This window comes from Stigmatopora argus, chromosome 8, assembly GCF_051989625.1.
Source record: "Stigmatopora argus isolate UIUO_Sarg chromosome 8, RoL_Sarg_1.0, whole genome shotgun sequence".
NCBI classification, from domain to species: Eukaryota; Metazoa; Chordata; class Actinopteri; order Syngnathiformes; family Syngnathidae; genus Stigmatopora; species Stigmatopora argus.
In genome coordinates, this window is record NC_135394.1 from 8,307,878 (window position 1) to 8,324,235 (window position 16,358).

General features: G+C 37.5%; 2 protein-coding genes across 2 annotated transcripts; one reads left to right on the forward strand and one right to left on the reverse strand.

Annotated features, from left to right (window-relative positions):
* Positions 1–339: 339 nt before the first annotated feature.
* Positions 340–3,855, reverse strand: ctbs (chitobiase, di-N-acetyl-). Its single transcript, XM_077606955.1, has 7 exons — positions 3,703–3,855; positions 2,750–2,888; positions 2,276–2,484; positions 2,042–2,213; positions 1,865–1,962; positions 1,608–1,769; positions 340–793 (listed from the first exon to the last, which is right to left on the reverse strand). Exons 1-7 carry the CDS (start codon positions 3,817–3,819, stop codon positions 596–598), a joined length of 1,095 nt encoding a protein of 364 aa, XP_077463081.1. The 5' UTR covers positions 3,820–3,855; the 3' UTR covers positions 340–595.
* Positions 3,856–4,646: 791 nt separating this feature from the next.
* mcoln2 (mucolipin TRP cation channel 2) lies at positions 4,647–12,481 on the forward strand. Its single transcript, XM_077607971.1, has 14 exons — positions 4,647–4,839; positions 5,247–5,400; positions 6,266–6,439; positions 6,618–6,774; positions 7,306–7,384; positions 7,447–7,543; positions 8,022–8,121; positions 8,409–8,521; positions 8,592–8,741; positions 9,321–9,422; positions 9,490–9,612; positions 10,084–10,290; positions 10,712–10,845; positions 12,065–12,481. The coding sequence occupies exons 1-14, from the start codon at positions 4,796–4,798 to the stop codon at positions 12,099–12,101; spliced, it is 1,671 nt and encodes a 556-aa protein (XP_077464097.1). The 5' UTR covers positions 4,647–4,795; the 3' UTR covers positions 12,102–12,481.
* Positions 12,482–16,358: the final 3,877 nt, after the last annotated feature.

The following is a 16,358-nucleotide window of genomic DNA, read 5'->3' on the forward strand; positions in this document are numbered from 1 at the left end:
TTCTTCAAGTCTTTAGTTTGAGAAAAAAAAAGTAATTTGAATACTCCTTATGAGCGTCTCAAGAAACCTCTCATGAATATTAATTAATCCTTATAACACAAGTCAGTCGGCAATTTATCACTTGATTTAAGGTTGACAATGTTTCAAATTGATTAGGGTTTAGGAATTTTGTCATGGTCAGGACACCTAATGTCTTCTGTCTTAGGCAATCATTCAGATTCATGTCGTGACATTCTTATGACACGTTCATAAGAAGCCTTCAAATAGTGTTACTAGAAATCTACACCAAACAACTTTCGCGCATAAAAAATGCATTAGACAAACCAAATTGAGCATGTCTAGCATAGTCAGATATTTTATTGACAATGATCAAGTTAAAAGCATGACAAACCATGAGCAGCATTTATTCATACTTTGGTGTATTCAAAGCACAAAACTAAAAAAAGTGATGCAGAATGCCTGAGAGAAGAATAGCAATAATAAAAGTCTGAAGTGCATGTATGTTTCTATGACCTGCCAATGTGTTAGGGCTAGAGGGGAATGTTAACATAGACACAACAATTCAGCTGCTGTAAATGTCTGGAGCCTGTAAATTTTAGGCCAGATCACATCCAAAGAGAGCGTTCCACATTATTGTGGTCTGCTGCTTAGCAACCGGATCGTCGCTGTAGTTTAAAATGTTGCCATTCCACATTCCCACTCCTCGCAAACCTTTAGATTTGATAAAGTCTGTCTTTTGGCAAACACTCTCTGCATCATCATACCAAACTTGATGAATCTGTCCATTTGGATCCTGATGGTGAAAAAGTGGGGGTAGAAAATTGGTTATGGTATGCAGAGTACACACACATTGGTAAAGTGGTTGCAGCTTTATTATTTGATATCTCTGAAATAATATCCTGAAGAATAATCATATTAATGCAATGATAAAAGGGACATTTGAGAAACAAATCAGTTCTGAAAAGTGAATCTTAAACCTGTTCATTATTTACAATATTGAGTCTTGCCCATGCATGTTGCTCTGCCCAATCGCAGCCAGCTGGCTCCAGTACACCCATGACCCAAATGACAATAACCTGTTGCTATGCTGCCTCTTACAGGTCAGTAGTGGGACTACAATAGTTGGGGGAAGAAACTCCCAATTGTCAGTGAGTTTTGGCTGCCCAGAGGGAGGTCTCAAGCTCTCGCTTACTTTGTTCTTCTTCCTGGGAGGACACTAACTAAAATTGCTACTCCTTTGTCAGACAGATCACAGTTTGGTAAGTAGATGTTAAGCATGTATTCACATGGATCCTGGTAGCCAGATATTTTTATTGTTTTTTCCCCCATGATTGAGTAAATACAGTCATTCATTTCCAAATTAAAATTGCCTTGTTATTCATCTACAAGTCACAGTGACATTTATAAAGTATATTCTAAGACTGTACTGTATACCCATCGATACTCTAAACCCATTTTTTATGTCTCCTAGCTGGTTGATTACATTATTTACGGATTTAGGACTATGGGTTAAGATGTTAAAACTCATTATGTGCGCGGAAGGAAAATGTATTTAAGCTGCACGATGGTATGAAATCAAAACACCTTAAAGAAGAGCCTATACATACCTCGTAATTGAAGTAGGGCGCCAGCTGCTCACTGTCCCACAGGCGACCTGTTAAAGAGTCGTTGACTTGCTTCATGATCCAGCTGTAAGATCGCTGTTTTCCAGCAGCATCACTGCACGGAGCACCGCGGAATGGCACTTTGGCAATAGAACAGATGTCGTCCTGGTGGTGATACAATTGTATTATTACAGTCTGCAATATAATGGAACAGCAAACCAGTGATGGCATGGAGGCATTACTATATATTAATATCCTACCTGTGTGAGGTTGAGACATGGGTAGTCGTAGCCATACCATGGCACACCCATCACTAACTTCTTCGGAGCGATCTTTAAATTCAAATACTGCTGATAAGCTGATTAGAAAGACAGGGAGAGCAGACTGAACATCAGTGATTGATTAGTTCATCCCTGGCACTCAGTGAGACCACATACCATTAAGAGTTTGATTGACAGGGGCATTGGCCATGGCAATGCAATCGCCAAGTATCTGACTCTGCTCATCGTAGGACATCACAAAGAGCAAATCGCAGGAGTCGGCGATGCTCACATAGTCATAACAGCGTTTGTCGATACATTTGGGAGACCAGGCGACATCGAAGGACACCTGAAAAAGAGGACTGGTTTGAACAGGGTGGCTTTAGGTGTGTTTTGTTGTGACATGGTCACCTGAGAACCGGGAATCTCCCTGTGAAAAGTCTCAGTTGTCTCTTTGACCAGATCTGTTAGCGCAAAGTACTCAGGCGAGCCTTTTTCGACTGCTTGTTCAATGTCGATGTTGATCCCATCCATGAACTGAATTTTGGCGAGGTTGACTTTTTCCGTTATCCAACGCGTCCTGTTGTATTGGTCCACAATGTCAGTGAGGTGAACGTCACCTTGTGTAAAAGACATACATATGACCTCCTGAACTTGTGATGCAAGTGTAGATTTAGGTTTAAAAATAAAAGTTAAACTTGCGCTGAATTTGTAACATCTCATTTAGAGTTGGAAAACAAGATTGGCACAGTACAAGACTATGCCTATTTGAGTTCAATGGCCCGTGAAGCCTCCATTGAACATTTTTGTTAAAGCACATTTACGTCAGTAGGTAAAAAAATGCTTTTGTGTTAATGAGGGTAAAACATAGTTGGAAAACAATACCTTTGAGTACAACCCGTGCTCCTTTAGAATGAGCATGACACATAAGCTCTGGGTCGTATTTTCCAAACGTGGCCACTGTGGTCACCATGCTCCAGTTGTACGACTTCCATGTCTTCCCGCCCACGTCGAACACAAACACCTGAGTGCAAAAACAGCACAAATAACTCTAATCTTATTTTTAATTCCAATCAAAATCCGACTCTTACTCATTTGTGTATGCTTAGCAAATGAAGCATTAGGACCTAATCAAGACTTATCTTGCACTAAAACTCTGCTGCTTTAGTCACTTTTGTACCCACTTAATTATGCAACCACTTATTAATGTTGACTATTTAATTATATTGACTACTTATTTATTTTGTTGACTACTTATTATGTTGACTACTCTTTTTCTTTTTATCATTATTGATTGATTACTTATTTGTTTGTTGTTGTTAATTGTGCACTTCCCTTCTTATTTATGTTGTTGGCTACTCATGTCACTACTTAATTATTTATTGATTATTTATCAGTTGATTATGTATTATTTTTATTCATTGATTATTTATTAATTAATTATTCATTTTTGTTTTTTGTTTGTTTGTTGTGACAACACACATACGTTTTGTAGTTTTTCACTGGGTGTAATTAAAGGTTTTCGTGTTCGGTGTATTGAAGCCTAAATCGTTAATGTGTGTGAAGGTATTTTTTTCTCACATTGTAAAAAAATATATACGTGGATTTTTATTATTTTATACCTGTATTTTACAACAAATGATGTCAATGCAACAAATTAAGTCCCTTCAACAAATTCCAATATCAATATTTCATTTGAAACTAAAACTTCACACTAAAACTAATCGTAATGCTGTAAAGGAAATTACAGGAGGGTAATAACGGTATTAGTAGATAATCCCAGTTATGCTGTCATGAATAAACTTGTTTTAAGAGTGTTTGATGGTCATCAAAGGTACCTCGAAATTTCTTTCGTCGCGTATCTGATGGCATAAATCGGATCTCTCACATGGACAGGACACGGCACAATTTTTAGACATTAACGACGTCAAAAACACGAATAAAAAGGGGAACATTTTGAATCTGGATTTCCGATGGCTACCGAAAACAATCGGAAGTTTTCAGGCTTTACGGTGGCTGATTTTAGACAAACATAAATTAAAGAACTTGACACACAATGGCAAAATATTTTTAAATCATATGACATGATTTGAAATGACTTGATAGACTATTCAATGTGTGTTTTAGTAGCTTTTATATTAATACTTTATTTTAGTGACGCCTCCGTTATTGCAACCATCGTTAGGTTAATGATTGGAACTAAAGATATCGTATATACAAGGATAGATGTCCGATGTACGCTGTGAGTGAAGGGGACTATAAACAGTAAAGGAAGCGTGTACTTTGTGCTCAGAAAAAATATACTATGCAATATATCAAGAGCAAGTTAAACGAAGATGGACAATAGTTGTGTATTATTATTAATATTATCATTATTATTATTGTTACTATTATTATTATTACCATTATTATTACTATTATTATTACTGTTATTATTACTATATTATTATTATTATTACTATTATTATTATAATTATTATGATGATTACATAATTTTATTATTATTTGATTGGTAGGCAAAAAGTTAATCAATGCGAGGCCATGAAACAAAACAAAATTCGCGAAGCAAAACACTATTTGAATGAGAGCCCCAAAATGAAGGTGACAAAAAATATTTAATTTAAAAAAATATGACATAATTCGTGCATGAAAGGGTCAAAGCAAGGTGTTAAAAGGGGGATGGTTATCAAGACAGTTTTAAATAATATTTATAAATCACTTGTTCGACAGCAAATTACAAGTGAGAAGAGCTAGAATTATTTCCTCACAGCGCCACCCTGTGGTCATCACGGATGACACTGCGGCGTCGCCTGCTGATTTGTGCTGATTGGCAGAGTGGTGATCCAGGCACTTTTGTGGCGAACGCATCTGGTGGCTGTCACGGTTGATGGCCACGCGTGGTCATTGATAACCGTGGACTATCCGTCCACCATGGAACTATTAACTCGTTATCTTGATAGGAGCAATTCCGTGAGGTAAGTTTTATTCCCAAGGTGCTTTGAGACTTGCAATGACCAAATTGTCGTTGGAAGTGCAACTTTCACTCACGCTTTAATATTAAAACGTGGCATATGTTGTGTTTTAGAGCAAATAACATTTAAAGGCAAAATATATTTCTTATCAACCCAAATGCAACGACAGCGCACTGGGCATTACTTCCAAATGTTTCGCAACCAAGAAATAAACATTGAATGTAAATATTGAACTTCCTGAAACAAGTTGGGTGACATTTATGAAAGTAACTATTGTATGGTGGTCAGTTCAGTGCACTTCTTCTTATCCTCAACTAATTGTGTAAAATGTTTGACCCGTTTGGAAAAAAAATATATATATAATGTGTGTAAATATATATAATAGATTTTTTAAAATTATTATTCCACAGTTCAACCCCAACTCAGGACCAAATCAAGGAGGAGAAACTGAGGGATGATCTGAAGTTCTACTTTATGAGTCCATGTGAGAAGTACAGAGCTAGAAGACACATTCCCTGGAAACTGGGTGTGCAAATCCTCAAGATAGTCATGATCACCACACAAGTATGTTTCCAAATATCGGGGCTGTTTTTTAACCCATCAATTGCATTTGTTGTTGAAAAAAACAGCTGAGGCTTTGTGTTAAGTTCCTATTTTCTTGGAGTATATGTCACGTGATTGTAGAAGTGAGCCCTACGTGAAGTTTGGTTGATTTGCTATTGACAGTGTTTAAATTGTTGCAACATGTAAAGGAAATCCTGGGAGACTTTTCCCCCCTCTCAAGTGGAAACGGAACTAAACAAGTTTTGCATAGTTGCAGTTAGTTCATAAAGTGAAATGCCTCAATTCAGCTAATTTTTGTGTCAGGTCTGCCCCTCCACCATATTTAATGTTTTACCCGACCACAAAAAATGATGTCAAGGGCTGGATCTGTCCTCAAGACCTTTTGCTTGACACCCTTTTTGACAGAGAGAGCCATAAACAATTCCTATTTTCTAATGTTATTTTTTGAGAGCCGTTCTCAGAATTGAAAAGTAAAAATACATGAGAATGTGATTTATTTTTTGGTCATTTCACCACTTTTGAAGTACAAAAAGTCTCCAAATTCTATTGACAACATTGTTATGCTGCTAATAAATCAGTATCAATGATATCATGCATGCAGAAGATTAATAAAAAACAAAATTATGATTAAAGTGGTGGTAGAGGTAGTGTCAACGCCACAGTGACGCTCTATTAGTGCATTCGGGACTCAGCTTTCTCGCCAGTGATTTACCTATTTTACCTCACAGGTTAGTGGAGAGCCATATGCACCCATGGAAAGAGCCACATATGGCTCCCGAGCCATAGGTTCCCTACCCCTGCGTTAGATGCTGATTTTCACTAGAAGTGTGACAACAATGTTTAGAGGCACATTTGTTACTTTTAGCTCGTCCTCTTTGGCCTTAACAACCAGCTGGTGGTGTCCTACAAGGAAGAGAATGCCATGGCCCTGAAAAACTTGTTCCTGAAGGACTACAGTGGCGTGGACGAGGACGATTACTGCGTTGCGGTGTACTCGCAACAAAGTGTCTATGACAGCTTGTTTTATGTGTTGGATCAGGCAAGTTCACACACTCGTCACCAATGACACAATTTTCACGAGTTATCTATGATTACATTTTTAAGGTATATAGGCAATTTGGTATAGCCAGCACAGACAATGATGGGTCCGTACGCTGGTGTTTGTATGTAATTTGGCCTGGATCAGTGAATTCTTGTGATGCTGCTGGTATTTACAGTATAGCCAGCTGAGCCGGCTCGCTGTGGGTCCCATCAGTTACGCTGAGGATGAAGATAGTGGCTTGTTGCCTCTGGTCATCTGCAAAAACCTCTACAGGAGGGGCAACGTTGCGTCTTCGGATGAGCTTTATGACATAGACGCGCAATTGGAAACAGGTGAGCCTTCCGTCCAGAAGACAAAACCTAAACAACTGATGATATGTGCATTAAAACCAAGTTTCACATTCTGCTAGAATTTTGTTTTGGAATGAAGAACATTATTCTCAATTGTTTATTTAAGATGGTGACTGAGAATTATGATTTTTGCTCTGCCAAACAAAAAGAAATTAAATGAATAATTAGGAAACATTTCTCTCGAAAATTTTTTACACAATATATTGGAAACTGAACGTCTTTTTGCGATATCTGTATTCTGTCACTAAATAACATAATATACCCCTAATATTGCCACCATAAATGACTAGAATAGAATTTAAAAATGTATGTTACCTAATTTATCCTAATGTTATAGTTTGAAAAGTTAGTCAAGAATACATAATAAGTGCATAATAGTCCACAAATGTGAATTTGGAATGTGGAAATGTACCCAAGTTAAATAGATTAATATGTATTTTTTTAATGATTGCTTATACACAGTGAAACAATTATTGGTTACTAATCAGGTTATTCATTTTTTTCTGCCTCTAGTTTGCTTATCTCTTGACCCAAAGGCCTCCCATCAATGGAAAACCCAGAACGCATCTTTTTTTGACTTGGCCTTTTACAGGTATTCGATCTTCATATTTGCTCACCTAAATGTATTAAAATAATTTTGTCTCCCATTTACAGGTTGGTGGACGTGAAAATAAACTTTAACTTAAAAGGAATCAACCTCCAAACAGTGCGGTCACGGGAGTTACCTGACTGTTACTCTTTTTCTGTCATGGTATGGGATTCAGAGCATTTCTCTTCCCTAATTAGTTTACAAAGACAACAAAAATGAACAAAGTGAAAGCTGAATATTGTAAACCAATTGCAAAAAAAAATCCTTCTTACGTTCTACCATTGCTCAATGCCAATATACTGTAATATAAGACAATAGCAGAACTGAAAGATGTGTTTTAACATAGCGAAGCTGTCAATGTTTTCGGTTCAGGCAAAATATGTCTATAACCAGGATCTGGGTATTTGATGAGGACACCACAAGGTTTCATGTGCTTCAACTTTCCCATAACACTGGGAAGGATAAGTTGTAAAAACAAAATGGATGGATGTCCTCCAATGATTAACTTTTTTATCATATGACATCTAAACTGCTTATGTAAATATGTTACATAAAGCAGTATCTGCAGTGTATAGGTTTAAACTCAACAATGCAAAACCATGAAATGTGTTATTAAACAGTTTTCATGTGTGCTCACCAGATAACATTTGACAACCAGTGTCACAGTGGAAAGGTGAAATTGTTCCTGGACATTGATGCACAAAGCAGTGCTTGCCGAGGCTGGAAAATATCTGGAACAGGTAGTTGAACAATGCTGCTTGGCATTTTGTTCTTGTTCTTGTGTGTCTACCGCATTAATTAACTAAATATTTAAAGTTCAATATCACACCTCACATTGCATGTACATATTGGAGTATTTTTATTTAAATATTTTGCTGCAGAAATGCCAATAAAATCATGCAGATAGAGTTTCAGAGTTTGGGACCTTGTTGTGATGACAGACAGTTTTCTTTGGTTATCAGTAACAACAGGTGGTGCATTTACGCGCAAGATTAATGTTCTCTTCTGCAATTTTGTTATCGTTCAGCTCAGAAGAATACTCACTATCTTCTGGTGTTCGACGGCTTTGTGATTGTGGTTTGCCTGACGTCAGCTCTGCTGTGCAGCCGCTCCATAGTGCTAGCCGTCAAGTTACTGCAGGTCAGTCTTTTTCAAGCCAGTGTCATTTCGCCTAAACTTGCTGAAGACACTCATTTATGTGGGCTTCCAGAGATTCTCCAGATTTCTCCATGAAAATTACAACCGAAAAGTATGTGAAGATGACCAGGGAGAGTTCCTAAATGGCTGGTATGTGCTGGTCATTGTTAGTGACCTCTTGACCATAGTTGGCTCAATACTGAAGATGGAAATTCAAGCAAAGGTAAAATAGTTTACCAATACACATGCTTTGAAAAATGATGTATAAATTCCAAACCAAAAAGTTATTTATCTTCGAGACTGTACGTGTAATATTACTGGCCAAAAAATGGTACTGCAACCAGGCTCAAAATACTATTCAAGTGTACAACATCCCCTTCTGCTTTGGGTGGCCAGATAAGCTCTTCAAAATGGAGAATCGAGTTACATTATCATACCAAACTACACATTAGTGTTAGCAATGATCGTGTAAACAAGACACGTATACATTTAGCTTAGTAGAACACCAATTGCATTTTTACTGTATGGAAACAAAGTGAACTTGCATTCAGCTACAGCTGAAACACATGGGAATAGTATATATAGAAGATATTGTTTAAATATTTATTTTGAATGCAAATGGCTTTCGACTAGATTAGTTTGGATGCAAGACCTTAATTCCAAATTCAATTTTTTTTCTGGCTACGTATTGATGTGGTCTCATATTTTGTTCATCTAGTCTAGAGATGTTGTCTTTATTGTCCTGAATATAGTTTTTGATTTGTTTTTAATCAGCCCACTTTCCCTTTTTTTTGGCCCACAGAGTTTGACCAGTTATGATGTGTGCAGTATATTTCTGGGTACATCAACGTTATTGGTGTGGGTTGGCGTGATCCGCTATCTAGGCTACTTTCAGAAATACAATGTAAGTGTGCGTCTGTGTAACCCTTACCCATACACACAGTTTTACGTGGTTGCATTGTTATCTTTAGGTGCTTATTTTGACCATGAAGGCAGCCTTTCCAAAGGTGTTGCGTTTTTGCTGCTGTGCTGGAATGATCTACCTTGGTTATACCTTCTGTGGCTGGATAGTGCTGGGCCCGTATCATGAGAAGGTAACTATGTAGTTTTTATTTGGAGCATGAGTGTGAACTGTCATAAATTCCATTCTTCACGTGGGTTATAAAACCCTGGGCACAGTACACTCAGAAAAAACTTTCATGGGATTGTATATACGTATTGTAAAATGTTGACACTAGATGTCAGTATTCCCTTGTGTACCTTTCCTTAGTAAGCCAACTCCATTTATAAGAAATCTCACTAAACCTGTTTCTCAAACATGCAGGTAGGTGAAAGCAATGAAAGTGAAGTATACTCAATTATGAGGCAGTTTACATGCACTGAAAGCACTAAACACCATTCTGCAACAGGACTAAAATGTCAAAGCAAATGGTTTAAATTGACTGCAGTCCATTTTTCTTGAAACAAAAAGCAAAAAACCCTGTGGGAGAAGAGCTGTTTTTGCAATTCCACAAGAATGGTGATTACTTGTGTTCATAAATGTTTGCCCCTTCTATCTTTCCCAGTTTGAAGGCCTGAGCCTTGTGGCGGAGTGTCTGTTTTCCTTGTTGAATGGTGATGACATGTTCACCACTTTTACCCAGCTGAAGGACAAAAACACGTTGGTTTGGCTCTTTAGTCGGGCCTACCTCTACTCTTTCATTTCACTCTTCATTTACATGGTGCTGTCGCTCTTCATCGCGCTCATCACCGACGCCTACGAGACCATCAAGGTACTAGTTTTGTGCTTGTAATATAAATTACAGTAATCCCTCGAATATTGCGACTTCAACTTTTGCGGTTTCACTACATCGTGGATTTTTTTCTGGGGGAATTTTTTGTTGTAAGTTCATAAAAATGAGAAAATCCACGCTGAAACTTGCAAGCGAAAGCCACTCCCCTGTCCTCCGCTTGCTACTAGGACTCAGCACTGAAGTAAAAAAAAAAATAATTATTATTATTATTAATTTAAATTAAATAGGGGTGACCCTACTTTGCAGTTTTTCATTTATTGCAGCCATGTCTGGTCCACGTTAACCGCAATAATTGAGGGATTACTTTGTGTATATATACATATAAATATTACCAGACCATCAACAATCCCCTCCCTGTTATTGTGTATGCCCGTTATTACACTTTACCTTTTACTTTCAGAATTACCAAAAGGATGGATTCCCGCTGACAGATCTGCAAAAGTTCCTTAGGGATCAGAAAGATTTTGCAGCTTCAGAGGAGAGCAAAAAGACAGACCTCTACACCCACTATTCTATGTTCTGCTGTTGTGAAAAGTACGTAACGTACACACTGTATTTGTGTCACTATTCTCACACGCATGATGGCCTTTTGTTGCTTTTCTATTTAAATGTTGCTTGCTTGCAAAGTGAGGGAAGTCAGAGTAAATAAGTCGTGTTTATCTAAGTAGAAATCAGGTCTTAATTTGTCTGAACAAACTGCTCATTTCTTTTCAATGAGCTAATCCCTATCACCAGTGAGCATCTGAGTGCAGCGAAATTCCCTCATCTCTGAGGTTTGGCGTGGGCTCTTATTTCTGACAACGTAGAAATTGGTAGCTGGACACACCCAGCAATGGCTGATTAGAGGGTGTACACTGGGAATGTCCACCACCTCAGATTCACAGCCATGGATGGGTCTGTGACTCTATGATAAATGCACTCTAATCGGCACCATGTTGCAACTACAGCTTTAGAGCTACGGAAATGAAAGCCCAGTGGTTAGCTGGGCGGAAGATATGACTTGACATTGCACTTTGGTATGCAAGTTTGTAGCTTCTTACACAGCCTTGCACTTTATCCTTCTTACTGCTTTTACTACTGTCATTTTTTTAAATTAGATGGTATGTCCTTACATATCTCAAAGACCTGGAGAATACCGTGTTGGAAACTAAGTGAGCATGTAATGCTGTCTGTGCATACTGTACGTTCAAAAAGCATTTCAATACACAAAGATCGACATTTCGTGTATATGGGATAAATACTGTGGTTGATAAAAGATAGTTGCCCATTTACCTTTTTTTTTTTCAAACAGCTGCAAATGTCCAATAAAGGAAAGTTTAGTTTGGATTTTTATTTCGATTGAATAGAATTTTGGCAAATTTTGATGTATCGGCTAGTATCCTACTGTTTGTAGGCCCTTATCAGGAAAACCGATGCTTTGTTAATTTGATCTTTAAGCTGGGAAGCTCAAATTAGTATAAAATATGAAAAGCCCTTTATGGCAATACCAAAATTAAACGAGGAAGCCGGGAAGTAACATAAACGCTAAACAGGAAGTCCAGAGTAGGGATATGAAACCTCAGAAATGTGAGGTGGATGTGTGAACCACTACTTCACAGAATAACTCTTACTATTACAACTACAAATACTATTAACATATTTTTAGACCCTCTTTTATACAGAAGTCACAAAATGAGGGATACTCCTAAACATTAATTAACAAATAAAGACTGTTTTAACCTGTTTTTTTTTTCAATGGTTCTAATCCTAACAGAGTCTCTGAAAGTGATGACATCGCACTCATCAGCTGACATATGTTGCCCCTCCAGATTGAATCAATCTGGGAAGAAAGTGACGGAAAAAGAACTTCACACGTCTGACGCAAAAGCCGCAACGAGTCTTTATCAGAGTCCTTGCTTGTGTACTGCTGTCTGTCCAGAAAGACATTATGAGCTTCCCTATATTGAGCACAACTGAAACATAAACTTATCCAGTAAGTCTTGATGTCAAGATTTTTTTTTATCTGTGTTTGTCGGTGATTTGGGTGACAGTGTCAGCATTGAGTGGGACTGGTGGAGCGGTTGCACAAAGGTTTGGATGTGTCCACATTTCAGTGCTTTGTAGCGTTATGATGGTCCATTTTTTGTGCTTACATTGACATCAACCAAAGTAAAGAAAAGCTTACCTGTTACATCTCTGTGCGTCTTTGTTCCAAATTAAGCGTATCTTGTCGAATGCCCCAGTTTTACTTGTGACCTGATAAGAAACACAAATGCCTCACTAATTAAACTCTAGCAAGATACAGTCATTTCACTTTAATGGGCTTTTTAATTGTCTCAGGCAAAGCCTTATTAAGGCATTTTTTTTCTTGCCATTTTTCCATCACAGTCCTTTAGCACACACAGATGATCTTTTACAGCACCGATGTCAGGTGTCACAGCACCCTTATTAGGGAATCACAGCCCTTGGCGACAATAGTTTAGCATGTATTCAGAAATTCCTTTAAACAGGATGTGAAAGCGTCATCAGTTATCACTAAACTGGTACTAGTTTTGTCATCCAAGCCACCCCCACAAAGTGCTATGCGCCGACTTCCACTGTATTTATTGTAGTGTATTTCAGTATATTTACTGAAGGAATAAACATAGGATGTTGCCGCACTTGGCATCCCACACGTTTTTGGGCTCAGTCTTGTGGATCCAGACAGTCGTACTGTACTAGAATTTTTTTTAAATGCTATCACTCTATGCACAAATATGCATTTAGGAAGGCCTGAGACTTTGCTCCACACTCGTTTTACCTTCCATTAAATTATACGAATCAAAGTTTTTTTAACAGGCAGGGCTCATCGTTTAACCAGTATTGATTTTTAAAAAAATGGATTACTCTGTTATTGACCCGTTTTTCAATTTGTTTTAATGTATTCCTTGTTCTTAGTCCATTTCAAACCACTTTCTTTCTACAGCCTCATCACTGAAAAAGAAAAGTTTATAAATGGTGGTTAATTGTCTCTTAGTTGTTTTATGTGAGCAATGCACACGCCTGAATAATTTAACACTGTATGTAACCAGATTTGATTTGAGTGCTCTTAATGTTGTATTGCTCCCTTTCAATAAGCAGGCCTTATCTGGAGTTTTACAGTAATTGTCTCCATTTCACAAATGAGACCTTGTGTGACTCACCTCCTGCTTGCTATTGTTACAGTGAATCTTAGTTTCCCCACAAATGGGTCTTTAAAGTGTTGTAAAGTTGGCGTTCTTAAACATGACCCTTAGTCCAAATACCACATATTTCTGCATCTCTGCTCATCCAATGAGCCAATTCCCGCCAGCGACAACATTGAAATATTCGCTGAGATCTTTTTGGACACACCCAGTGATGGCTCATTAAAAGCGATACTGTGGCAGTGCCCCCGCAACCCAACCACAAAACCACCCCTTCCTCCTTTTAGTGCTTTTTCAAATTATACATCCTCATCTGTTGGAATAGCATGATGTACAATAAGATTGTAAGATAAAATGACAAAGTGGCTTGGCAATTGCTTGTTCATATTGTATCGGTTTTTGTAAGTATAGAAACATCGATGTCATAAGAAACTTGCCCAGAATTTGGCCATTGTCATGGAGACTTGACACTGATTAATCAGACTTTGCCCAAAGTTTGGTCGTTGTCATGGAGACCTGACACTGATTAATCAGACTTTGCCCAGAGTTTGGTCGTTGTCATAGAAACTATATTCATTCGGAGAGAGTTGCAAAGGACATCAGGCTGAGCTGTTCCCAACTGTTAGAGCTCTCTCTCTCCATCCTGCAGTCTGGGAATAAACCTATTTACTATTAAATTGATCTCACTCTTTCTTGACCTGCTCCTGAAGTTGTATTTTCAGATCTATCACATGAATCTTACATGCTGTGCTATACTAGTACAAAATGTTTTCTGTGTATAACAGTATAGACAGCATTAAGTTAAGATGTTTTAAAAACATATTTTCCCATTGTTTCACTCACTTTCTTATTTCAAGTTAGCCGCCAGCCTCTATGTAATTGTGTGGACATGCAATCTTGGTTATCATTTAGCCATTGTATAATCAGGTTTTATATTGCAAACTAATCTAAAACATATCAAATGAACCTCCTTCAAGATTATTATGAGGCTTTTTTGAAAAAGCGACCCTCTCAGAGCGTCATCATGTTTCTCAATGGGAAATCATTTGCAACCTGACAAATGTCATTTTAACGAGGTTCATTCCCAATGAGCTCAAGAAAATGAAATTAGCATGTTTGCTAAATGTATTTCCTGTAATTTGGTAATTTGATAAGACAATGTTCCAATTTCAAAATGTGAAACCAGAAAATGCATATTAGTGAGTGGTTGGCACATCCTCCTCACTGTTCCTTTGTGGAGTTTGTATCTTTTTCCCATGCCTGCATGGGTTTTCTCTGGGTACTCTAACACCCTTAATTGGTTGCCAGCCAATTGCAGGGAACAAAGAGAAGAACTACCATTCATGCTCATACTTAGTGTCAATTTAGAGTGTTCAACCAGCCTGGTGTGCATTTTTGGGGATTTGAGAGGAAAACTGGAGTAACTAGGGAAAACCCACGCAGGCCCAGGGCGAACATGCAAACTCAGAACTGTGGGGCAGATGTACATAGAGATAACATGCATTTAAAAAAATAAAAAAAAGTTTTTTAATCTTGTTTTCATTTCCCTTTTATGTCCACGTCTAAATTTGCAGGCACATACACAGCATTTTAGCACTTGAGCATCTGGTGTTTTGCAACTGGATCGTCTTTGGACTGCGGCAAAATTTTCCCCATCCTTTCAATCAAAAAGTAAGATTATCCATTGCTGCTGCCTCTTTTGGACAATGGACAGACTGTTACAGCAAGGCAGTAAGTTTAGACAGGTAGGAGGCACAATTCCCAATATTAATACGGTACTATTAAATCACACCCTGACATAACACCGTTAAAACAAACGAGGGTATATATGCTTCTTAAAAGACAATCCCCCCAAAAATTGAGAGAGCAGGTTTTAGTCAGCATCAACTGCAAACAGTTGACCTCTAGTAATATATAAAAACATGTTTAAATACATTGCCAAGATTTAAAATACAACATTTGTGGTTTCAAAAACTGGAACTGCTTACTGAGATTCTCAATCTATTATTAAACCCTTTTTTTGTTTAAAAAGGGGAATGGAAATATACAACTAAAATACGGGGGTTCCACATCCTCTTCACATGGTACATGATTGTGTTCATGATCAGTCAGTCACATTTAGTGAGAAGACAATTCTGTTAATATTAAATTAATAAAGCATTTCTTTGCTTTTCAAAAGATTAGATGACAGGGTACAGAAAAATAAATATTTCATAGTTAATATGTGGCTATATTTTAGCAATCTGTGCCCATAGATTACTAAATGGTGGGTACAGATTGATAAACTATAGCCATAGATGACTAAATTGTGGGTACAGATTGGTAAACTGTGGGTAGATGACTAAACTGCTTAATAATATCTACACACAATCTGTGGAAACAGTTTCAAACTTTCAATTTAGTAATTTGTACCTATAATTTAACAGTTTAGTCATTTATGGATGCATTTTACAAACTGGTGGATGCATATTAGTAAATTGCAGGTACAGATGACTAAACACAATAGTAGTCTGTACCCATAGATTACAAAAATCTGCATACAGATTGATAAACTGTTCTTGTAGATTACTGAATTGTGGATACAAATTGGTGAACTGTGGATTCATTATGACTAAACTGTTTATAAATCTGTACACACAATTTAGTAACATTTACTGACAAATTCCGTTTAGTAATATGTACCCATGTATGACCAAACTGTGGGTGCACTTTATTAATCTACGGGTACATTTTATGAAACTGTGGACACAGATTAGCCAATTTAAAACAGACAGTCATTCGTAATTTCAGATTATGCAATCATCATCTCAGCACGCAGTTACAGTGTGGGTACAGAGTAGCAAATTGTGGGCACGGATTAGCAAACTGTGGGTACATTATCACAAATTCTGGGTACGGATTAGT